Consider the following 24942-nt stretch of genomic DNA (forward strand, 5'->3'; position numbering starts at 1 on the left):
CCGGCAAGCAGTGGTTCTTCAGCGCGTGCCGAGAACGAGGCGGCGGGAGGGGTCCGGAGCGCGGGAGAGGTCCGGAGGGCGGGCCGGAGGCCTGCCTCCCCACCCCCCAACCCCGCTCCCGCCCAGGCCCGGGGCGCTCCCGCGTCCCCTCCCCGGCGCCCAGCGCCGGTCCTACCGAAACTCGGCGGGCTCGTGGTGTCGAGACGCCCCCCGCGGGGGCCCCGGGCCGCGAGGGAGGGCCCGGAGGTCCGGGAAGAGGGGAAAGGGAGAAATTCGAGAAACAAGCCTCTCGGGGAGAACCAGACAAACCGGGTCCGGGCAGGGCGGGCGCAGTCGCCAGGGCGGGGCGGGGTCTGGGGCCCCGGGAGTTGGGGGCGGGCTCTCGGGCGCGAGAGGGCGCTCCGCCTCGGCGGCTCGGGACTGGGGTAGGGGCGGGGGGGTGTGGGTAGGGAGCCCCAAGGCCCGTGCGGTCCGGCTCCGCGGGGCTCCTCGTGACGCTGCACCTCGACGGGAGTCCAGCCGGCTAGGCGGGAGCCCCGCCCTCGGACCCGCCCAGGCCTGAGCCCCAAATTGCGGTGGGGTCCTGGGGAGGTGGAGTAAGGCCGGGCGTGCAGGGAGCGGTTGGGAGCGTGGCACAGGCAGGCGAGGAGGGGAGCGCCTAGGCGCGGGAAGGCCGGGAGCAGCCGCGGGTCGCGAAGCCGCGGGGTGGGCAGCCCGAGCGCCGACTGGGGGCGGCCCCGCGCGGCCCCGCCCCTCCCGGCCGGTGCCCGCCCCCCTGCGCGCCCCGCCCCCTCCTTCCCCTCAGCCCCCACCCCCCGCCCCGGCTCCTCAACACAAACTTTCCGTCCCGCTCGCTCCCTCCTCCGCGCCCGGCGCCTCCCGCTCCAGCCCGGCTCATTCCGCACATTCCGGCCAGCCCCCTCCCCAAGACCCCCCTTCCCCGGCCCCCCTCTCAGCTCCTTCGGGCCCGGCGGAGCGGCCCGGCCGGAGCGCCCCCCCCGAGCTCGGACCAGGTAAGCCGGGCGGACGCCGGGAGGAGGCCCTGCTGGGAGAGGTGGTTTGGTTGGCTGGTTCTGGATTGGGGGGGGGGGCCTCGAGGGGGGCTGGGTCCCCGAGCTATTGTCCAGCTTGAGCCTGAGCCCCAGATCTGGGTGCCGGGAAGTTTAGAGGGAAGGGGGGGGAAAGCTCTCCGGGAAGCCCCGCCCACCCCTCCCACCCCCACCCCCCCGCGACCCGGACGAGTTGGTCGGGGGAGGTCGGGGAGCCGGGATATTGTCCCCGGTGCCATCGCCTGTCCCAACGTACGCGTTTGGGGTGTCGAGGCAGGGGTCTGGGGGCCACACGGCTTCGGGGCCCTGCCACCGGGGAGATTCTACCCGGGACTCCCACTCCCGGGCCCCGCCGCCCTTTGGACTCCCGGCTCGCGCTCTCTCGAAGCCGGCCCGGCCCCAGCTCCACGCAGGCCTCGGGCCCGGCCTCCCGGCGCCCAGGCCGGCTCCTGCGCGCGGTGCCTGTGGCTGCGCCGGATTGTGGAGTGTGTCTGGGAGCAGAGCTGCGCGCCCCGGGCGTGTGCCCCCTGAGAGGCAGGGGCTTAAGCTCCTTCCAGTTCTGCCGCCCCTGTTGGGGTGGAGGTTCGGAGTTCCAGACCAGGGCTCTAGGAGCCTGGCTCCAGAGAGGGCTGGCTTTGGGGCCTTATTTTCGCTACACTTCCTTAGAGCCCTTGTTTAGACTTTAGAGGGTTTGAAGGAGGCTTGTCCCCACCACTACCACCACCACTATTGTCTGTCATGCCCTTTACTCCCGCCTGGGGAGGGAGGGCCAGGAGTGCCTGTCTGCATCTGGTTTTCAACTAGCCAGGCCCCAGGGCAGTGTCACTGAGACCCCACTCTCACCTTTTTGGGAGAGTGGCCCTGTTCCAGGGCTCAGCGATTCTTTCTGGACAAGAGGGAGTGAGGCCTTGGGGGAGGGCTTCTCAGGGGGCACCTCCCTCTGTGCTTTCTCTCTCTCCAGGTAGAGGCAGAACCAGGTCAGGCCTGGACTTGTAGTCCAGGAAAGCAGGGGATGGGGGTAGGGACTGGACACAGCTCTAGGGGCTGGAACCCATGGCGGCTCTGTGTATCCTGTCTCCTGTGGCCTGGTTCTGTGTATACATGTTTCACCCCAGTGCAGGGAGCCGGGACATCTCCTTGGCTAGAATGTCAGGGGCAGCCTGGGGCAAAGAGGAAATCCAAAGTCCCCCCAGAGTTGGACATTTAGGGGGATTGTGTGCTCCTCCCTTCTAGATTCTTGTAGCTCCTTTTCCAAGACCCTCGCCCAGGAGGGTGTCATTCCAGGACATGGTTCTGCAGTCTTCTGGATCCCTGCTCACCCTGTGGGCAGGGAATGGACAGATGTATGTTCTAGGAACAGGCTGGCTGGTGAGGGTGACTTCAGGGGCCCTGGATGCCCCCTCCTCAGGGAGAGGCTAAGAGCTGATGGGATTCTCAACTTCATGATCCTTCCCCCATCCCCCTAGGGAGGGAACAATAATTAATGCTAATTAGTGCACTGGGGCTGGGGACTGGCTCAGTAGGATGGTCAGTGATTGGCAGGACAGAGCTGTGTGTGTGTGTGTGTGTGTGTGTGTGTGTGTGTGTGTGTCCCCATGTCTGTCTGTCTCTGTGCTCCCACCCTCGCACTCAGGATTGTGGACCCTTTGTATTCTGCCAGTTGAAGAAATATTAGAACCAGAAGGGGTCATCTCAAAGAGGAGGTCAAGAAATAAGAGATGTGGTCCCAGCTGGGCCTTTAACCACCTGTGTCATCTTGGGCCTCAGTTTCCTTGCTCAGAATAAATGACTTCTCGGGTCCCTTGTCTCTGAGCTCCTTCCGGAGTCTCAGTCTTCTAGTCAGTAGGCCTTCCTCCTTCCATTGTGGACTGTGAACCTAGTGAGGTCTGGAGAGGTGAGTGGGTGATCAGTGATCTAGGGAAGAACGTGAGGATGAACCCGGGGGTGACTGAGGAGTAGGTAAGGCAGGAGAGAGTGGCTGAGAAGGTTGCAGGCCACAGGCGTCAAGGGACAGGGAAGCCAGGTGGAGCTCGGGGAACTTGCCCTCTGCAGTGGCCCTGGGGTCTGGCAGGGCTGGCCGGGGTGAATTGTGTTGAGAGCTCACGTGGATGGCCTGCCCCTCTGCCTGACTCGCAGACCCCCCGAAGGGCTCAGTGTGGAAGCTGGTAGGGAACCGAAGCTATCAGTCCTGTCCACCTCCTCAGGAAGGGATGAGGAGTGGAGGGGTCCACCCACGGTGAGGAGAGTGGGGAAGGGATCTGGGGTGCCAGACCCCAGGTTGCTGGGGAGCCGTGAGGGCTCTAAATGCTGCAGCTTTCTGTGGTGGTAGCTAGGAGGTCACCGTCTTCCCACGTGGGGGCTGCAGAAGCTGTGGGGTCCAGGTCTCCGTGGGCGTCTGGGGCAGCCCTGGGGCCATGGCGGGAGCCTCTGTGGTCAGAGGTCAGCAGATCACACTCAGCCCCATCCTCAAGGCCTTGCCCTGCCCTCACCTCTGTCCTGGTGTTGTGCCAGCCTGGGCTTGTCTGCAGGAGAGGTGCTGCCCCTCAGGGGAGGACCCGAGAGGGGAACGGACTTCGCCTGTCCTCGCAGGGTCCCGCAGGAGGCTGGAGGCCAGAGAATCCCTGTCCCTGCACAGGTCCCCAAAGCCTCAGCCCTTGAGGTTTCCTAGAGTGCTGATTGTTTCCTGTGCTCCCTGCCAGGCCCGAAAGGACAGGAAGTGATAGAGGGAAATGAGAGTGCAACCGTGTGTGACGCTGGACGTGTGTGAGACAGAAACAGAGTGGGACATTCTGCGTGGGTGACACTGCGTGGGGGGGGGGTGCGTGTGTGACAGAACCGGCTAAAACCAGTTTGTGTAACTGCATGTGAGGCTGGACTTGCACAGGAGAGCAACCGTGACACTGCCCGTGACTTTAGAACACCGGTGTGTGTGACCGATGCTCTATGTACGTGGGAGCCACCATGAGTGACGTCCTCTGTGTGTGTGAGTGAGTGAGTGAAAGAAGCTCTACACATGGTCTGTGTGTGTGAGTGGCCATCGCAGGGGACATGATTTCTGAAAGACCAGGAGCTTGAGGCTGGGTCTGACTCTGAGGGGATCCACATGCTCTGCGTCTGTGAGGGACACTGCGATCGTTGGACGCTCTGTGTGTCGGAAGCAGAACGGGTGCCATTCTGCGTGACATACGGTGCTGTGGTGTGACCACACGTGATACCGTGTGTGTGTGTGAACAGCGCACGAGGTGGCCTCGGGTTTGCAGGAACTCTGATGGGCTGCGTGAGCAACTGTACATGACACTGTGTAAAACTAGGACAGTATGTGGCGCGTGTGAGGAGCAAGCCCGGTGACACGCTGCTAAGCAGCTGTGTGAGAAGCCGAGTGGGGAAGCCTGAGCTCCAGGCCCTGCCCAGGCAGCCCCGCACGTCGGGGGACCTGTGGGGTGTGACCCAGATGCCGCTGTGGGTGGGCACTCTCTGCGGTTGCTGAGACCAGGGGACAGTGTGGGTGGCAGCCATCAGGGCTGGGCCAGGCATGCTCGGGAGACCGTGTGTGACGAATTTGGGGGCCCATGACCCCGATGCCGGGGGCGTCCATGCGGAGGATGGTGTAAAAGATAACCGTTAAAAACAAAGAAGGAAAATACTTAATGCCACTGAATGATGCACTTAAAAATGGTTAAAATGGTAAATTGGATGTAATGTGTGTGTTACTACAATAGAAAGTTGAAGAAGGAACAGGATAGGGACTCAGGTCACCGTGGATGTGTGTGGGACGGTGGCTGGGCAAGGGAGTGTGTGTGTGAGCGAGGAGGGCCACGAGGAAGCCTGGGTGTTTGTAGAGGACACAGTGACTCTCGTAGTCGGGGGAGTGGGGGGCGGGGGCGTTGGCCGAATGACTGGTGGCAGCTCAGCGGGTGCCGCATAATACCAGGGGCCGGGGCACAAGCCACTGAGGCAAGACCCTCGGCGCGTCCGTGGACAACTGTGAAACCCACCTAACCAAGTTACCCATTGGCTGCCGCCCCCCACCCCCCACCCCCAAGCTGGACACCAGGCCTTCGCTGGAGCCGGACAAGAGGAGACAGGGGACGCCTGGCTGGCTCAGTCGGTGGAGTGTGCGACTCTTGATCTCGGGGTCGTGGGTTCAAGTCCCACGTTGGGCACAGAGATTACCGAGTTAAAAAAAAAAAAAAAGATGAGACAGGACAGAGTCCTAGAGTAGGGGTGAAGGGAAGTCCCTCTCCTTCTGCGGAGGTTTGAGGGCTCCGAGACTCTACCTCCCACTCTCCTTACACTGGTGGGGGGGGGGCGGGAGACAGTGCGGATGAGCTATGGACGGCCTGCCCCCGCTGATCCCCGGGAAGCCTGTGCCCTGAGTAGTGGGGGTGGGTGGGTGCAGAGAGTCCTGATTCCCAAATTGGAAGCACATTAATAAGCGGGAGAGAGGGGAAGAGGCCTCCCCACCTCCCTCCTAGTGGGCTCTGCAAATTGCTTCCTCCTGTAACAAATCTCTACCCTGCTCCAGGGAGGAGGGTACTCCCTCCCCAGCCTGGCAGGGTGTGGCCGCTTGGCAGGGTCCCTTGGGGGTCCTTATGCTGGAGGCAGACACCATCCCCCTCCTGCCCCCTCTCCAGTCCCAACTGGAGCAGGGCTACTTCTAGGGTGGGAGCCTCTGGCAGCTGGAGAACAGCTGGCCCCGCTGTGGGGGCGGGTGAGAAGGAAGAAGGGAAAGGCAGAGGGGGTGGGGAGGTTCCCTTAGCCCTCATCAGCTGCCCTCCCCATCCTCATCCCCCTCAGAGGGTCAGCCCAGCCCAGGTTTGGGGGGGGGCAGATTTGGGATGCAACTGCTGACTTCACTAATCTTCCTGCCTTTTGAGTGGTGTTCTGGCTCCACATGACAGCTCTTGGGGGGCTGTGGTCCCTGCAGGGGTGGGCAGCTGCTGGCCACTAGACCCACGAGGGTCACTGGGCTCAGTTTGTCCTCCCAGTGGGACTGGTACGGAAGGGAGGGTAGCAGGGGGACTTGGGGACGACCCCCACCTGCCTTGACTGGCCTTGTATGCATCCCCATCCAGGGCAGAGGGCTGGGGGAGCCCAAGCATCAGACCAGTCTCCTCCCGTCCCTTGGAAGGGAGGTGTAGGGCCGGGTGGTCTGGAGGCTGCGGGGCCTGGGTGTGGGGGGCGGGGGCCTAGGGCTTGTGCAGCTGCCCAGTGCTGGCCTCCCATCACCCTCCCATCACCCTCCCATCACCGGAGCTGTCCAGCCAGTTATTCCAGCAGTCTGGCCCCAGGGTGGGGAGTGGGCAGTGAGGGGCCCCTTATCTCCCGCCGGGGCCCCAAAGCCTGCTCACCCAGCCTCCTAGCTCCCATCCCTGCCACCACCCAGAGGCACCTTCTGACCTCAGAAGCCTGAGGGTCCTCAAAGAGGGGAAGCAGGAATGGCTGGTCAGATGGAGGATGGAGGCAGAGTGGGCCGCAGCGGGGGTGGGCAGCCTGTGGTAATAACGGGCCTCTGTGGAGGGAGATAGGAGGTGGTCTCGAAGAGGCGGATCAGATGGGACAGGAGTGGGGTGTCCTGGACATGGCCCTGTTGTGGCTGACCCCGGCCCCCAGCAGTGGCTTCCCTGACACCCCTTCCTTCTAAGTCTGTCCTGAACTCTGGGCTCTGTTGTTGGCTCATATGCACATACATACTCTCTCTCTCTCTCTGTCCCTCTCTCTCTCTCTGTCTCTTGCTCTCTCACCGCCCCCCCCCTCCGCCTGACTCTGTCTGACTTTATTGATCTTCCCCCTTCCTGCCCCTTTTACCCCCCTCCCTCAGCTGTGTGCCTCCATCTCTCCGGATCTTGGTCTCTGTCTGTCTGGGTCTGTCAGTCATGATTCCTGCCCCAACCGTCTCTGGATCCAACTCTCTCTCTCTCTTTCTCTTTCTCTCTCTCATTCTCGCACTCTCCCTGTTCTGTCGGCCTGCCTCTCTCTGGTTCTCTCCTTCTCTGGGTCTCACTCCAAGGCTTTGTGGGGGCTTTGTCTCTTCTTCTCTGGGACTCTCCTGTCTCCCTTGTCTGTTTTCCTATCTGCCTGTCAGGGTCTGTCCCCCTCTCTCCACCCCACCCCAGGCTCCACCCCCTCGCCCCTCACTTGGGTCCTCCTCCCGGCACCCCTCTCGGCGGCAGAGGCTCTGGACAGCGAGGATGACGCCCTCCCCGGGCTGGGGTTGCCCGAGCCCCGCATTCGCGCAGGCCAGCCGGCAGCTGTCTAAAGAGCCCGCGGCCCCCACGCTGGGTCCCCCGTGGTGTGAGGGTCTAAGGAGAAGAGGGTGGGCGCGCACCAGTCTCGGTCGTCCCACAGCAGTAACTGGAAGACCAGAGCAGCCAGCACCAACTCCTGAGCGCCACAGTGGGACAGGGACCCCCGCTCAGCCCCCTGCCTGGTGCCGCTGCCCGCGGGGGCGCCTGGGCCCCGGGGTACGAAAGTTCTCATCCGGGCACCCACAGGGCATACCTGCACACGTGGGCTCCTGTGCATGGCTGTGTGGGGTGGCGGGGTCACCTGTGGGCCCCTGTGCTGGTGCCTCTGCCCGCAGGGGTGTTCCTAGAAAGTGAGTCTTGCATGTGCCTACGGGCCAGGGGAAGGGACGGTGGTCCCACTAGTCTCCTTGACTCGTCCTTGCAGCTGCCCCCTGGGCTCCCCTCCCCCTCCCCAGCTGCCAGCGGTCCCAGCCTGGGGCCGCCGCCCCGCCCCCCCAGTCTGTCCCAGCTCCCAAGCACTGCTGCGTTCGCCATATTTGGCCACAGTGCTCCTGCGGGGGGCGGGGCGGGGCTGACATCACCCCGAGAAGGGGGGGGGCCACCGCCTGGAAGAGGGGAGGCGGGCAGGGACTTGGGGGAGGCCGGGAAGTTGCTTTGAAAAGTCTGGGGCTGCCAGGGCCCCCCATGCGCCAGGCCCCTGCTGCTCTGAGGGAGGCCTCAGGAAAGGATTGGGGGGGGACATGGGTTGAGGACTCTGTTGGGAGGGGTCTTAGAGCACCGTAGCCCCTCTTCTGCCTCCCCTCTGACAGCCTGGGGCAGTATCAGATCTCGGGGGAGGCCCTGCATCTCAACTACCTCAATATGGGAGCCACTGGGCCCCCAGAGTCTCTGCCCCCTCACATCTGTATTCCAAGAACTTGGCCTCAGGAGTTGAGGAGGGGATGGGGCTACAGCTTCCTGGGGGGGAGAGTGGGCTGGGAGTAGAGGAGTGTGGCCCCTTTTCCCTGGTCAGGAGCACGGCTTCCCCTCGCCTGGGCTGCCCTCTGGTGTGGAGAGCTATTCTTCGTGGTCTTGGAGGCCTCAGGGCGAGGGCGACAGCCCTGTGGGGGTCCTTGAAGCTGCTCCAGCCACTTGGGCTTGAGGGGAGGCCCCTGGGCTGGACCCCCACTGGGCGGGCTCAGGGTAGTTGCCATAACAGCTGGGCCTCCTTTCTCGCTGCAGGTGGTGAGGCTTCTCAGCTTCATCCCCTGGGTTAGGAGCCTGAAGCCAGATTGCCAGGCTCTGAACCCGGCTCTAGCCCTTCCGAGCTGTGTGTCTGACAAGTTGCTTAACCTCTCTGTTCTCTGGTTTCCTCATCTATAAAGTGAGACTAATAATAGTCTCTACCGCATAGGTTATTGTGAGGATTAAATGAGTCAACGTGTACAAAATCCCAGAACAGGGCCTGCCATATGGCAGGTGCTCTCTTTAGAGTAATAGCCTTAACTCTGTTTCCATCTGACGTTTGGGCCCCCTCGGCCCTCCCCATCCCATGCCACTAGCGACCCTCTTCAAGCCTCCCCAGACAAACAGGTGGCCCCACACAGAGGGCCCCTACCCATTTGGCAGGGCCTGGAATTCTTGTCTGAGGGCAAAGAATTCCCTTCCCCAGCTTCAGAGGGGTCTCCCACCCCCTCCACCCTACCTACCCCCTACCCCACCCCAGCTTTCCCTGCAGACCGGAGCAAAGTCTCTGGATCTAGCCATCTTGGGCTCCGAGGCTCCCTGGACATTGGGCATGCAGAGTCTGAAGCTGAAGGGGGTTGGGGGTGAGCCTTGGAGCTGTGTGTGTTGCGGGGACTGCCGGGTGTGGTCTCAGGTAATAACCCAGCCTGGCGTGTGCAGGGAACTCAGAGTTTACAGAGTCCTGGCCCATCTGCGATGTGGGCCAGGGCAGGGGCAGGCGTGTGGGTGGTTTACGGGCCGCTGTGGGGCCAGGAGGTGCAGGAACAGGAAGTGGGATGGAGGAGCCGGTGGGGTTGAGCAAGGCTGTGGGCCAGGCACCTTCTCAGCTGCTCCCTTGCCAACCAGCATCATTCCCTCCTTGCGATTCCTGGGGCGGTCCCTGCCCCCTGTTTAGGTTCTTTGGCCGGGCTCCTGGGAGTTACCTTTTAGGGAAGTCAAAACCACCCCCTTCCTAGGTCCAGGGCCCTTTCCCTCCCACAGCGGGTCTTCAGCAAGGTTGCGCTGAGGCTGAGGGGAGAACGAGGAGGGTGAGGGTCCCCAGTTGGGGGCTGCCGATGGCAGGAGGAAGAGCTGCAGAAACACCCAGCAGGCCCCCTCCTCTTCTCATCGCCGCATGACTGCGAGCCTCAGTGTCCCATCTGAATAATGGGTATCACTCCTCGCCCTCCTTGCCTTAGTTTTGAGGATTAAGTGAGTATGAACATGCTTTTCGCCCACAAAAGTGCCTTGTAGATATGAGGTGTTATTGTTGTTACTGATCACCACCGGTCCTATGTCTTGAGTGTTACGAGCCAGGCATTGTGGTTGGTGCTTTGTCGTGATCTCATTTAATTTTAACCCTCACGACCTCAAGGAGACCTTTTCCCTCATTTTATGGGACTGAAGCTCAGAGAGGTGAGGTAGCTCATTTAAGGCTGCACAGCACTGAGTAAGTATACCCCCTCCTCCCCCCCAGCCCCTGCCTCCTGGTGGGAGACGGCTCCCGTCTAGGAGAGCCCTGGCCCTAACCCGTCTGTGCCTGCCCCGCAGGCCCCGGCTGCCCAGTGGGCTCAGGCCCAGAGCCCAGAGCAACCAGCACGATAGCGTCCAGCAGCTGGAATGCCAGCAGCAGCCCCGGGGAGGCCCGGGAGGACGGGCCCGAGGGCCTGGACAAGGGGCTGGACAACGACGCAGAGGGCGTGTGGAGCCCCGACATCGAGCAGAGCTTCCAGGAGGCCCTGGCCATCTACCCGCCCTGCGGCCGCCGCAAGATCATCCTGTCAGATGAGGGCAAGATGTACGGTGCGTGTGGGGAGACACGGGGACACTGGATGGACTGGGGGAGGCGGCCTGGCCCTCCCGGGCCCCGCCCCCCCGCTCTCTGCCCCCTCACCCAACCGGTTTGGCGAAGTCCTGCGAGCCCGCCAGCCCGCCACGGGCGAGTCTGGGCGTGTGAGCCTGTGTGTCTGGATCCTCCTCATAAACAAGCCAGGCTTGCCCCCTCCACCAGATTGGGGCCCACACCTCGACACCGCCGTCTGCTCCACCTCTTTCCCCCTGCTGGCCTGCGGGTTTCAGGGTGACTCAGTGGACACAGGAAACTGGGTCAGTGCCGGGTGCTCCAGGCCAGGCCTGGGAGAGGGTCCCCCCTACATGTGGGGAAGCCCGAGGGGTGAGACCCGGGGTGTCCTACTGGCGAGTTCCGTCCAGTGCATGGGTATGGGGGGGGAGGCCGCACTGTGACAAGGGCCTGTGTTAGGAAGGGGGCTGGAGAGACATGGGGACTCCATTCCTCAGACCCTTCAACCCCCCCCCCCCCCCCCAAGTCTCTCCTGCTCTCCTGGCCCGCTCTCTGCCACCTTGCCCATCTCCTGCCCCCAGAAGGGAGTGTCCCCCTCTTGTCCAGCCCTGAGAGGGCTCTCCCAGAGCTGCATTTTTGGGATAACTCAACCCTTCTGGGCCTGGCTCCTTTCCAGCTCCCTCCAACCCTCCCTGACAGCCTATGGCTGAGTGAGGCAGGCCCTCGGCCCGTCCCATCCCAGCGGCCAGTACCATGGCGGGGTGCGGGAAGGAGACAGCTGGGCCAAGTGGTAAGGGCTGCCGTGTCCCCTGTCCCCAGCCACCGTGCCACGCCCACCCCTCGGCCGGAGCCCCCTCGCGCACGGGGCGGGCAGATGTCCCAGGGTGCTTCCCCCACGGCTACCTCCCAGATGGCCGGGGGCAGCCCCACAGGGTATGTTTAGACATGGCGGAGGGAGTGGGGTGGAAGAGGAATCCGGAGAATGTGGCCCTTCCGGGGAGGTTGTGGGGTTGTGGGGCTGGGGGCCTGGACTGGGGGGATAAAGGTGCTGGCTCAGCATCTGTCAGCATCTCACAGGGCAGGAGAGACACTGGTAACCTGGGACATGGGGGTGACAGGCTCAGGGACACAGTGATGGGCTTGAGGACATCCCAACACAGGCCGTCCGTGTGGGGGGTGTGCTGGAGACCACTGGGTCCTTCCTGCCCATTTCGCCAGAGAAGGGAGGGGACTTGTCCAGGGTCTCCCCTTATGGCAAGGACAGCTAGGATAGGAAGCCACCTTCCAGACTCCCATGGGGACGTGTGCGGGGCCGGGTGCCACCCGCGGCAGGCCTCGCTCACACACGAATACTTACACTTAAAGATTTGGAACAGGCGTCACGCATGGGGAGGAAGGAGGTGCTGCCAGGGCTAGGAGTGGGGCTAGGAGTGGGGTAGGGGTGAGCGGTCCAGCTGCCCTGCTGCCCCGTGGCCACACCTGCCCCCATCTGTGTGCAGGGAAACCTGTTGGGCCCCCTGACCTTGTCCCCTCCCACCCTGCTGCCCCCTACTCACACCTCCCCCAACCAGCAGGCCCCCGGGTCCTGGGGCTCCCCGCCACCCCTTGCCTGCCTGCGTGTGCCCCTTGGGGTGAAGAGGGGGCAGAAGAGCAGGGTTGGGGGAGAGGCCTGTATGTTTCGCAGCTAGGGGTGGGGGGTCTGCAGCCACCAGCTGCCCCCCTTGGCCAACTCTTCACCCTTCTCTCACCCCACTCCAGGTCGAAATGAGTTGATTGCACGCTACATTAAATTGAGGACCGGGAAGACTCGGACAAGAAAACAGGTGGGGAGAGGATGCGTGCTCCATGCCATCTGCCCACGCGCGCGTGCTCCCTCAGCTGCCCCCTTCAGCCCCTCCCTGTCCCCCTTCCTCTCCCGAGGGACCGCACGCTCCCCGGGCTGCTCTTCCCGCGGTCGTAGAGAAAGGGGCACTGCCCTTTGCGACCAGCCACCACCCCGCCCGGGGCCTTGGGTTCAGTGACCAGAGATGAGCCCCGTGGGGCAGCTGCAGCCTGGTGTGGTCACGGCCCGAAGTGGCGCCCCGACCAGCCGGTGGCAATGACCCACGAGGGCAGAGCAGGGCGGCGTGGCCCAGCCGAGGGTGAGTGTGTGCTGTCGGCCAGGGGTTGAAGCTGGACCCGGCAGGGCAAGGGGGGAAGGGGCTGCCAAGCCTTTCTGGAGGAGGTAACACCCAAGATGCATTTTTAAGGAGGAATTCGGGGTTTAGCCCGGCAGGGAAAAGGGGAGAAGTTCTTGAGGAAGTCGGATATACATAGAATCCCTGGGAACCCACACGGGGCTTACGTTCTATGAATCCGTGTATTCCTCACAGCAACTTCGGGAGGTAGGTCTAATAATTATCTCCATCTTCCAGATGAAAACATGGAGGCAGGGGGAAGTTAAGTAACTTCCTCAAGGTCACTCGGCTGCTAGGTGGTGGATCCAGGATTGAACCCACTGGGCAGGAAAGAGCCATCTGTCAGCAGTGTGGGGGCTGGAGAGAGGGGTGGGAAGAGCTGAGGACAGGGAGAGAGGTTGGCCGGAGGCCTGAGGGACAGGTTTCCCCTCGGGGCAGCTGGGTGCCATGGAAGGGACTAGAACAGGGAGTGGCGGGTGGCATCTGTCGAGGAATGTTGGCCCTGGAGCAGCTGGGCCATGGATGAGGGAGGGCCGGGCAGAGGCAGGGACGGAGGTCCCCAGCGGCAGTGGGGGCATGGAGAGATGACTGGGTGGCTTCCGGTCCCGGGAGGGAACCCAGAAAGGGGGCTGGTTGGGGTGGCTGACGTGCGGGGTGCCCCAGAGAGAGGCAGGCTGGGCGCAGAGACCGGAGGACTGGAAGCCGCCTCTGATCCTCGGCTCTCCCAGCCTCCCTGTCTGCTGGGGTTTGGACCTTGCACCCACCTCCCCAGATCCCCATGTGTGCGGATGACAGAGGCGCCATGCCCCATTCCGCCGTCTCAAAGGCACGTTCCGAGTCCACCCCCTCTGTGGGAGCAGGAGCCTCCCCCATTTGCTCAGGCATTTATGAACCTCTCTCCCGGGGCCAGTTTATGTGGGACAGGTTTATTCAGTGAGCGAATTCTATTTATTTACTTGTTTGTTGGACAGAAAGAGAGATAGGGAGAGTGGGAACACAAGCAGGGGGAGTGGGAGAGGGAGAAGCAGGCTTCCTGCAGAGCAGGGAGCCCGTTGCGGGGCTGAATCCCAGGACCCTGGGATCATGGCCTGAGCCGAAGGCAGACGCTTAACGACTGAGCCGCCCAGGCGCCCCGCAGTGAGCGAATTCTTGAGCTACGACTGTGTGCTAGGCACTGGGGCTACCCAGGGGAACCCCACAGACGGGCCCTGTTCCCTGGTGCCTGGGACTGTAGGAGGAGGGCTGATGAATCAAACCCCCAGGTACAAATACCCTCACCCCTACTTGTGGGCAAGGGGTGCTTTGCCCCTCAGCTTCTGGTCCTCGGCCATTAAATTAGCTAAGCGCTATAGAAGAATGTACCACTGCTATTGTGATTATTACTACGTCTTAATAAACAGAAAGCCAGGGCGCCCGGCCGGCTCAGTTGGTAAAGTGGACGACTCTTGATCTAAGGGTCGTGAGTTTGAGCCCCACATTGGGTGTAGAGCTTATTAAAAAAATAAAGCCTTAAGAAAAATTAGATAGGTAGGTAGGTAGTAAGACAAGATAGACCCATCCTATGTTTGTGAGGGCAAAGCATGTCTTTATGTGTTGCAAAGAGCAACCAGATGACAGGCAAGGGTTTCTATTTTACTTTTGGTTAAAAAAAATGCAGTGTTAGGGGTTTTACAGATACGTACAGCAATAGTAGCAAGTGTGATGCCTCCGTACTGGAAAAACAGCTCAATATTACATTAGGATTAAGTCCCATGTGACTTTCAGCTGTCACAGACTTGACCATTTGGCAGTGGTCCTCTGTGCTAAGGGTCAGAAGAATCCTGGGAGCGTAGCTTGGTGGTGGAGCAAGTAGGCTCGGGAGTCAGGCCACCTAGGTTCAAATCCCAGCTCCAGCCCCCAGCTGTGTGACCTTGGATAAACTGCTTAACTTCTCTGTGTGCTGGTTTCATCATCTGTAACTTGGGGGATAATGTTAGTACTGACTTCTTAGTAAGGGTCAGAGGAGGTACATGTAAAATCATAGCTACTCAATAAATGTCACTGCTTGTCATGATATGCAGTGATGGGTAATCTTGCTGGACAGACGTCTGATTCTGGTGCCCGATGAGACGGTATGGGGCACATCCACCTGGGTCCTAACCAACTAGCAGGGGGCCCCGGGGCATCACATACACAGTAACTTTCGGTCTATGATTAAAAAGAAAAAGAAACTGTGTGGGGATAAAAACAACTTGCAGAGAAAGCCCACAGCCATTGTGGATCATGAGTGTGAAGCAGCCTCGGGGAACCATGTGTCCCCTCCTGTTTCGTGGGGAAAATAGGGACATTTAGGTTCTCTGAGGCTTAAGGGTCAGACCTTTGACAATGTGCTGGAGAAGAACTGCTATTAAGAGCACCTACCTTGTGTGTGTGTGTGTGTGTCTCCTGCCATATATTAGTCCAGGGAGAAGGAAGGCATGTTGGGTGAAGAAGCTGAATGAGCAGAACAGGAACAGGGCCAGGCCTGGTCTGATAGGCTGGCAAGCTATTGGGGTGACATGAGGACTCAGGCAGTGGTGCGGGGAGCGCTTTCGTAGAGGACATGGCCCCGATGTATGCTCTGATGGCCAGCACGAGCATTATGGCCATTGGTGATGCCAATCAGAGAAAAGTGTCTCTGGCGCCTGGCTGGCTCAGTCACTAGAGCATGCGACTCTCTCTTTTTTTTTTTAAGATTTTATTTATTTATTTATTTGACACAGAGAGAGAGAGAGAGGTAGTGAGAGCGAGAGCACAAGCAAGGGGAGCGGCAGACAGAAGAAGAAGGAGAAGCAGGCTATCTGCTAAGCAAGGAGCCCAATCCCAGGGGCCTGAGATCATGACCTGTGCCGAAGGCAGACGCTTAAGCCACCCAGGCACCCCGAGCATGCGACTCTTAATCTCGGGGTTGTGAGTTCGAGCCCCACATGAGGTGTAGAGATTACTTGAATAAATAAAGAAATCTTTAAAAAAAAAAAAAAGGCAAGAAAACGGTGTCTCTTCTGAGGATATCAGTGAGGGAAAAGTCACCCATTTTGGAAAAATAAAAAGATACCCTTCCTCTGGGTTAGAAGCAGCCCAGTACCAGGGCACATAACTTGAGCAGCAGAGCTTGGGCTGGATTTTAGCCCTTACCAGGTTAGATCCTCTTGTGCAGTGAACAACCTATACAACTGTACATGGTGGTACCAAAGGCTACTGTAGGCTCTTGATCAAAATAGGACCAAGAAGAGAGCAGAGAATTGGCAGGGCTCAGGGGTGTCTGTTCACAAGGGCCCCATAGGTCCCCCTTGCTTCCATTTGTTCCCAGAGACGAGGGCTGGGATGCTCCTTGTCCATGGCCACCCCATGCTGTGCCTCCTCACTGTCTGTGTTTTCCTCTCTGGCGGGGCACGGGGCGGCCCCTAGGTGTCCAGCCACATACAGGTTCTAGCTCGGAAGAAGGTGCGGGAGTACCAGGTTGGCATCAAGGTACGTTGGGCGCCTGACTAGGGCCTCCAGTCCCTCCTCGGCGCCTCCACCGCTCTCTGCACGGCTCAGGCCTCTGCCGCGGCCACCTCTTTGGCCCCACTGTGCCTCTTTTCTGGCTGAAGCTCTGTTCTTGCCTCTTCTGCCCTTTCTGCTCTTTTTCTCTCTTTCTCTCTCTTTCTACAGGTCTCTAGCCACTTGCAGGTTCTAGCCAGGCGGAAATCTCGAGAGATTCAGTCCAAGCTGAAGGTAGGGAGTCCCCTGCCACTTGGCCTGGCCCTGCTGTTTTCTGAGCGCAGGGCAGAGAGGTGGCTGAAGGGCTGTGGTGGGGTGGAGGGTGTCTCAAACACAAAGAGCAGCATGAAGCCCAAAGGCCACTTCGGGCTACAGAGGGCCACAGCCCCTGTAGACTAAGCAGAAGCCCAGGGGGACAGCCAGCCCTACAGTGAGGGAGAGGAAGACCATCTGGGGGCCACTAGGGCCCACCTCTCTTCTTCTTCCTTTTCCTTTTTCTCCTTCCTCCTGATTGCTGCTTGTTAATTGCACGGGGCCTTCAGATGGGCAGGGAGGAGACATGGGCGCATCGGCTGGCAGACTTATGGTGGTGGGCCTGGCTGTCCCTTGCACTGGACGCCCAATCCTGGCTGCTCCGCAGCTGAGGCTCTCAGAGCATGGGGCTCAGGGCCCCTGTAGGCCATGTTTTCTACCTGCTTCCCGGCTGCGCAGCAGACTGGGCCTCCCGCTCCGGGCCCTTGTGCCTATATCACAGCTCCAGAGGACGCGGACAGACCCCAGGGGCGACAGCATGGTCCACCCTCTAGGTCTCCAGCCTGCCCTCCCTCATCCTGCCCTTTGCAGGGCACCCCCAGCTAGCAAGCCCTCCTCCCCCTGGGTAGCAGTGGGGTTGGGGGAGCGTCCACAGCTGCCTCTGAGCTCCCCTGGGTTCCTCAGACCTGAGAGCCAGGTGGCCGTTGAGTGGAGGGGGGTGAGGGGGCGTGTCCCCACCCTGCGTGGACCTCACGTGTGCCTCTTCTAATCTACCTTCCCTCTCCTTCACAGGCCATGAACCTGGTAAGTAGCCTGCCCCTCCCTCCCCTGGGGGACGATGTGGGAGGGGGAGAACATCTAACACAGGATTTCCAAATTATGAATTGTGAAATTAATTTAATAGGTTGGCAACCGACATTGTTTAAAAATGAGATGTAGTGGTTCTCAAACTTGAGCATGCATCAGAATCGCCGGGAGGGCTGGTGAAGACAGATTACTGGGCTTCACCCCCAGAGTTTCTGAATCAGTAGGTCTGGGCTGGGGCCCGAGATTTTGCATTTCTAATAAGCTTCCAGTGATGGTGGTGCCATTGGTCCACGGACCATACTTTGAGAACCACTGATGAAACAGACTAGGAAATAGGAGAGTGCATGCCAGACAACATGAGGGGAAGTGCTCAGGTATATACTGGGTTATGGAATAAAATAAAATAATTTCTTACCGTGGACCGGACTCAGAGGAGTGAGGTCCTCTTAGGAGACAGGCCCAGGCAGGGGCTGAGACTCTCCCGAGCCCACACAACAGAGCCCCGAGGGCCTGGAGGGGCCCCGAGGCGAGGCAAGCCCCCGCCCGGTCTCTGACCTGGCCCGTCCCCACGCGGCCTCTCCCCTCCCCAGGACCAGGTCTCCAAGGACAAAGCCCTCCAGAGCATGGCATCCATGTCCTCCGCCCAGATCGTCTCCGCCAGCGTCCTACAGAACAAATTCAGCCCGCCCTCCCCTCTGCCCCAAGGCGTTTTCTCCACTTCCTCACGGGTATGGGGGCGCTGAGGTGAGGGAGTGCCTTCGGGGCTGGGCGGTGGCGGGGTGGTGGATGCTGAGGGGCCGCCGGGCTTTGTCCCCTCCCTGCAGTTCTGGAGCAGCCCCCCTCTCCTGGGACAGCAGCCTGGACCCTCTCAGGAGTGAGTATCGAGGTCCAGCCCTCTCCCACCCTGGGCCCTGGCGGCCGCTGGGACTCCCCCTATGAGCCGGGTGCCAGCAACAGCTGAGCCAAGTTTTAATTCAGAACTAGAGGATGGAGAGCACCAGTAAGAGAGCCACGCGTCTGTCTTTCCATTCACTTGTTTGTTCATTCATCAGCCTCCTCATCCACTTGTCCGTCCGGCCGCCCTTCGGTTACTTCTCCCTCCGTCGCTGTCGGTGGGTCTCCGAGTCAGCACGTGGGGGAGTCGAGGCTGCTCGGTTCCCTGGGTCCTGAGAGGACTTGCATCCGCAGACACACCCTCAGTTTAATGAGCAGCTCTCAGGGTGGGGTTGAAAGGCCACATTAAGCGTGCACCTCAGTTGTGAGATGCAGCAGGGTTTCATAAAAGCTCAAATGTGGAGAAAACCCAAAGCGGGTGAGTTAGCTTGCAGGCGTGCATTTCTGGGCCTTTGCAGAAAGGCGGGGTGGCTCCGAGACCAGATGACACTCCCAGGTGACGGGACCAGGTGGAAGGTGGGGCTGGGGGGTGGTGACCCTCTAACCAGGCTGTGCTCCTGTCCGCAGCATCAAGCCCTTTGCACAGCCAGCCTACCCCATCCAGCCGCCCCTGCCGCCCACGCTCAGCAGTAAGTTCCCCACACGAGACCGCCGCCGCCGCCCCTCCGCCCCTCCACACCTGCACCACTGCTCAGAAGAGCGGGCGCCCAAGGCTGTGCCTGTGTTTGGGAGAGAGAAGTGTGTGGCATCTGTAGGGGATTGGGAAGGCCACGAACAGGCCCCTTACCTTTCACAGTGTTGTACACACCAATGAAGATACTACATTGATATATATTTGTAAAATTCGTCTATGGAAATACACCAAAGGGCACCTGGGTGGCTCAGTTGGTTAAGCGACTGCCTTCGGCTCAGGTCCTGATTCTGGAGTCCTGGGATCGAGTCCTGCATCAGGCTCCCTGCTCAGCAGGGAGTCTGCTTCTCCCTCTGACCTTCCCCACCTCTCATGCTCTTTCTCTCTATCTCATTCTCTCTCTCAAATAAATAAATAAAATCTTAAAAAAAAAAAAAAAGAAATACACCAAAATCTTAACAGAGTATCACTCTGTCTAGGTATTGGGATTCGGGATAATTACTATTTTTCCCTTTTTACTCATCTGCATTTTCTGTTTGGACACACATTAATAGTGACATATAAACCACCACCCCCCATGTATGCTATTGGGCCCACCGTGCACAGTTGTGCAGGTTGCACACTGTACAAGGAGGTGTGGCAGAGGGCTCAAAATCCAGCCTGTGTTCCTCCCCGAAAGGGGCGCCATTTTCTAGTTTGCCCAGTGGCTCAGTGCAGCTGGGGGGGGCAGCTCCGTACGTAAGCATGCGCACACGCCCATGCAGATGAGGGTCCATCTCGCCCTCCCAGGTTACGAGCCCCTGACCCCGCTCCCCCCAGCTACTGCCTCTGTGCCCGTGTGGCAGGACCGCACCATCGCCTCCTCCCGGCTGCGGCTCCTCGAGTATTCAGCCTTCATGGAGGTGCAGCGAGACCCTGACACGGTAACGTGCCTGGCGGTGGGGGGTGAGGGTTTGCGCGAGCCTGTGGTTCAGGGCCTCGGCTCAGGGGCCTGGGTGTGGGAAGCCCTGGGGCAGTCGTGTCCTGAGTGCTCCCCTGACCCCGTACTGGGCCCTCCCCACAGTACAGCAAACACCTATTTGTGCACATCGGCCAGACGAACCCCGCCTTCTCAGACCCGCCGCTGGAGGCCGTCGACGTGCGTCAGATCTACGACAAGTTCCCTGAGAAGAAGGGTGGACTGAAGGAACTCTATGAGAAGGGGCCCCCGAACGCCTTCTTCCTTGTCAAGTTCTGGGTGAGCTGCCCTCTGTGCTTCCAACAACCCCATCCCCAGCATGCGCAGCGCACCTGGGCCCACCCCGCCCACCGGGGACCCTATGGCCCGTGGGCAGGGTGCTGGGGATGGGTCCTGGGGCTAAACACGGACGTGGCGCGGCGGGAAGCCTCCCCCTGGCCTCTGCCCGCACCTGAGGCCACCCTGGCTCACCCCCCGCTCCAGGCCGACCTCAACAGCACCATCCAGGAGGGCCCTGGAGCCTTCTATGGGGTCAGCTCTCAGTACAGCTCGGCAGATAGCATGACCATCAGCGTCTCCACCAAGGTGTGCTCCTTTGGCAAGCAGGTGGTGGAGAAGGTAGAGGTGAGTGGGGGCCCAGGGTGGCAGGAGGGGCCAGGAGCAGGCACGTGGGGGTGACACCTTCCCCGCGGCTGTGCGCAGACGGAGTATGCCAGGCTGGAGAACGGGCGCTTCGTGTACCGCATCCACCGCTCCCCCATGTGCGAGTACATGATCAACTTCATCCACAAGCTGAAGCACCTGCCGGAGAAGTACATGATGAACAGCGTCCTGGAGAACTTCACCATCCTGCAGGTGGGGGGGGCAGCAGGGCACATGGGGGGCACGGGGCCTCAAAGTGGGGGTGGCCAGCCCCATGGCTCAGGTGAGGAGACTGCTGTCCAGAAAGAAGAAGGGTCTTCTCAGCCCCTGCCCCACCGCCCTCCCGTGGCCCTGTGCTGCCTAACCCCTTGCATCCTCCTACCTGGTCCCCAGGTGGTCACGAGCCGGGACTCCCAGGAGACCCTGCTTGTCATTGCTTTCGTCTTTGAAGTCTCCACCAGCGAGCATGGGGCCCAGCACCATGTCTACAAGCTCGTCAAAGACTAGGCCACCGTCGGCCCCCAGCACCAGGATCCAGGACAAGCATCTTTTCCACACACCTGCCTGGCCCCTCCCCCCCGCCCCCCGGAGGTCTGGATTGAGGACTCACCTGCCTGCCAGGCCTCAGGCCCAGGACCCAGGAGGCCTCCCCACCTACCCCCAGCACACACACTCCCTGCCACTGTTCTGCGCTTTAATTGTGGGAGAAGAGGAGGGCTCCGTGGTGGGGCAGCCTGCCCCGGACGCTGAACCATCACCCAGCTCTGCCCAGCCTCCAGTGAGCGGATCCGACCCCTTCGGGCTCAGGCATGTGTGGCCAGCAGGGGAGGGTAGAATGGAGATCGAGGAGGTGAGAGTGCAGAGGCCCCAGGAAGGAGAGTGTCGAGTTGGGGTTAGGGTGAGAAGGAGAGAGAGGGGCCCCCACTTTCTTGCACCTGTGGTGTGCCAGGCCTGGTGCTAGGCCCTCTGTGTGCCTGGCGCCGTTCTCAGACCGGGCAAGGCAAGCGTGGGTCTTGGTGTCTCATGATGGGCTGAAACTCCGAGAAGTCGAGGGACCCAGCAAGGGGGGCGGAGTTGGAATTCTCATCCGGGGCTGCCTGTCCCCAGAGCCCAGGTATACACTGCCTCCCTGGAGTGGGGGGCCAGCCGCAGGGGGTGGGAGAGACGGTCTGTACTGGGGGCTGGGGCCAGCCAGGTTGGGGGCCTCCTCCCAGGGGAGCAGCTGCTTCTGACCAGGCAGGAAAAGAGGAGCAGCAGGTGCTTGGCACCTGTTAGGTGCCCTCTGTCAGCCCACAGTGCAGCCAGGGCCTCGGGAGCCCCTGTGCCGACCTCCTCCAAGCTGCTCCGGCCCACATCCGGGTCCTGAGCCCCTCAGCACCTTCCTGACAGGAGAAGGCCCCCAGGGTCAGGCTCCAAAATAGCTTAGAGGGTCAAGTAGGAAGATGGGAGTCCCAGCCTCTGGGCAGACCAGTGTCCCAGGGACAAGGGGTAGCAGAAGGATTTGATGTTTTCAAATGCCCAACACTTGGGTTTGGTGAGCCCTCGGTGGGCACCAGTCCCTTACGTTTCTCTCCACCTCCAGTCTCCCAGGCCTGGAGTAGCAGCTCCCCAGAGCCAGTTCTGGGACTGAAGGTTCACCCTTCCCCTGCTGCTCCTCCCCAACAGCCAGAGCCCTCAGCCAGCTTGGCCTGTCTACCAGCCACCTCTGGGCATTGACGAGTTTCATATGAAGTACTGTGCCCCTTCCCTTCCGTACACCGCCCGCCCCTGAGCTTCCTGAAGGTCCTCACAGTTTGCATATTGCTCAGGCCACTTCCAAACCCAACCTAGGTTTTATAATGTATATTATATTTTTTTGTGTATTTTTTAAGTCCAGCTGTGATGGGTTATATCATAAACGTGGCGCGGGGCTGGGGCAGGGGTCCTCAAGGCCCGGCTCCTGCTCCAAAAAAAAAAAAAAAAATTAAAGTTATTTGTGGGTTAGTTGTGTGACTAGCGTGTGGCAGACCTACCTCTCTGGGCTGGATTAGCTTTGTGTGGGTCCTCCCGCTAGGTTAGGTCCTGATGTGTCACCCCACCCTCCCCCATCTCTGCTGGGGGGGGCCCACACCATACCCACACTCAAAATAGGTATGATTCAAAGATCCCATAAAAGTTTGCACACTCCCTTTCTCTGACCCCTTCCTGCCGTGAGTTGAGTGCTGAAATGTGCCCAGTGCTGGCCTAGGTTCAGTTGTTAAATTGTCTCTTTGAAGTGACTTGCCCAAGGTCACACAACTACTGACACGGAGCCCCTCCTAGCTCCCCAGTCTTCATGATGGCTGCTACTGGTTCTCACTGTCCTATCCTGAGAGCAGAGAAGAGAGCCTCAAGGAGGATGAGTGTTCTCCCAAGGGGATGGCTGCTAGGAGGGGAAGCCAGATTCCAACCTGTTCTTGTCTGCCTGGGAGAGCCCTGCTCTCCTCTCTGAGCCGGCTTGTGCACATACCACAGGGACCACAGGAGGGGGAGGGGACCTGCGTTGTCTGTCTGAAGTTCAGATTTAAATGAGCGTCCTGTATTTTCATTTGCTACATCTGGCAACCCTACTCTAGAATCTACTGTCTTCTAGATCATTGATCCAAGTTTGCAGGTGGGGAGACAGACTGAAGTTAAATGTTCTCTTCACCGAGCCAGTCACTGGCTACACCAAGATTTGAATCTGGTCAGCCCGACTCCCAAGTCCATGCACATGGTCGACAATTTAAATCAGGTAGCCTTTTGTCTTAGTCCACAACATTGGATGGACCCCAGGCTGTCACTTGCAGGATGGGGACGGTGCCTGGAGCCCCAGGCAGGTGGGTGGGGGTCCTGCATCAGAAAGTGGTTTATGAAAGACCCACCGTGTGCCAGGCCTAAGGCTGGATGCAAAATCCAATCTCTGGGCTAACAGGTAATTCAGTCTGTTGGGTGCTTGAGGCATCATCCCGTGCGTTGTTGCCTTCACTCTCCCGGAGTAAACAGCCTTCAGGTAATTTCTTTTAGAATCACGTAGGTCTCATGCAGAAAACTCAAGTGAAATATGGCTGGCCTCCTAGCTTGTCTCCCGACCCCACTCCGCCCTGCCCCGCTACTGCCCCCCCTCCCCAATGTAACAGAGCTAGAGGTCGGTGATGAGTAGTTTCAAGGTCCCAAAGTAAGGAAGGAACCAGAATAAGAAGGTAAATCTTGTGAGCCCAAAGCCTAGGGCCCTCCTGGAAGTGGCTCTCCCCTGCTCTGGGTTCTGTGGCAAGCTCTAAGGAAGGGCCAAGATGGCTGGACCTCAAAGACCAGGACTGTAGTTCTGTCTTTCCTGCCCTGTGCCTGTTCTGATGTTCCCAGGGAAGAGGGAGGAATGCCATTTTGGTGGTCAACGCCACACTCAAGGCCTAGGCACCATTCTGAGGTTTCACGGGGGCTCTTTATTTCCCTGTAGCACAAATGCCTGAGAACTGGGGCTCTCCAGATAGCTGAACTCTGAATCCTAACGCAGGTGCACACTAAGCCTTAGACTAATCATCCCAGAGGCTGGGACTTGGTTTAACAGCCAACTTCACAGTGGAATCAGTCGGCCTCCACACGTTTTCCCTTTGCTTTCCCTTCTCCTGCCTACTCCTCTTTCTTGTGGTGCTGTGGGCCTTGGGAGAGCGGGCACTGGGCTCTGCGGATTCCCCACACCCCAGCAGAAAGCAGGGAGTCAGCATTTGCTTAATATAGTGGGTTTTTAAGGACTCCCACCCCAGGGCGTAAGGCTTGATAGAATGGGTCTGATTTAAATCCACGTGACTCAAATCAATAATCCAGGAAGACTCAAGTTCCCAAGTATTTCTAAAACGCCCCCTTGCCCTCCCCTCGAGTTTCCAAAACTATTAAAAAATGTTTAATCCTTGGCTCATTTCAAACGAAGGTGTGACTAATTTTGAAGCCACCTTCTTCTCCCCATTCCTCAGCACCTAAACCCAACTGAGCCAGACAAGCAGATATTTGTGTGCCGGGGCTGGAACCCGTCTGTCTATAGCCACACGTGATTGCCATTTCACAACTGCTGTTTGAGCACTTAGAGCCTGGCACCGCACAAAACACGTTAACGCTTTGAATGTGGTCCTACTGTCTTAGGTGCCGTCATCTGTGCTTTCAGGTGAGGAAACTGTTTTGAGAATACTCAACAGGCTCACAGGCCTCCTGAATGGAGAACTGGAATTCAAACTCAGGGAGTGGGAGGGGTTCTGCCCACAGGCAATCACGGGGTGGCCTTCTTGCACCCACTAAACAGTTGAGCAGACATGGGAAGTGAGAAACCGCCTTTAAAACCCTTCGCTCCACAGCTAGTCGGGACAGCGCGGCCACTGGTGGAACAGAAACGTCTCTCCGGTCTCAGGCTCAGACCCCCTGCCCACCGAGGCCCTCAGGATTGGCTGCTAGCCATGCAGCTGGGGCCCAGCTTAGCGAACTTTGAGGACTTGAGGCTTCTGCCTCGTGGCTCTCAGCCTGAGAGCACACACTGTGAGGCTGGACAGATGCCATTTCTGATTACACTTAGTCCTCAAAATACCCTTTTGCCTTAGTTTTTCTTCTGATTACAAAGATCATAGAACTTCAGAAAATCCCAATCATTTTTCTGAGTTAAGCATGGCCAACATTCTGATATGGAAACTTCCAATCACTTTTACTCTGCATAAATTTTCTCCTTTCAATAAAATTGGGTCCCAACTAGTTTTATATGCCAGCTTTTTTCCCTCCCTGTCTGGAACATTGTCTGAC

General features: G+C 59.6%; 1 protein-coding gene across 1 annotated transcript; it reads left to right on the plus strand.

The window, feature by feature from the left end:
- The first annotated feature begins 592 nt into the window (after window positions 1-592).
- TEAD3 (TEA domain transcription factor 3) lies at window positions 593-22133 on the plus strand. Its single transcript, XM_021684664.2, has 14 exons — window positions 593-1013; window positions 10052-10303; window positions 11121-11234; window positions 12060-12124; window positions 15905-15967; window positions 17024-17035; window positions 17629-17766; window positions 17863-17912; window positions 18500-18561; window positions 19383-19486; window positions 19627-19800; window positions 20005-20145; window positions 20224-20376; window positions 20557-22133. Exons 2-14 carry the CDS (start codon window positions 10297-10299, stop codon window positions 20668-20670), a joined length of 1197 nt encoding a protein of 398 aa, XP_021540339.1. The 5' UTR covers window positions 593-1013; window positions 10052-10296; the 3' UTR covers window positions 20671-22133.
- The last annotated feature ends 2809 nt before the right edge of the window (window positions 22134-24942 follow it).

Source organism: Neomonachus schauinslandi, chromosome 8 (genome assembly GCF_002201575.2).
Source record: "Neomonachus schauinslandi chromosome 8, ASM220157v2, whole genome shotgun sequence".
Classification (NCBI taxonomy): domain Eukaryota; kingdom Metazoa; phylum Chordata; class Mammalia; order Carnivora; family Phocidae; genus Neomonachus; species Neomonachus schauinslandi.

Excerpts from the sequence above, each read along its gene's own strand:
- TEAD3 (XM_021684664.2), top strand. Across the intron at positions 17,767-17,862 it reads TTTTCTCCACTTCCTCACGG|TTCTGGAGCAGCCCCCCTCT; the intron begins GTATGGGGGCGC and ends CCCTCCCTGCAG. Across the intron at positions 20,146-20,223 it reads AGGTGGTGGAGAAGGTAGAG|ACGGAGTATGCCAGGCTGGA; the intron begins GTGAGTGGGGGC and ends GGCTGTGCGCAG.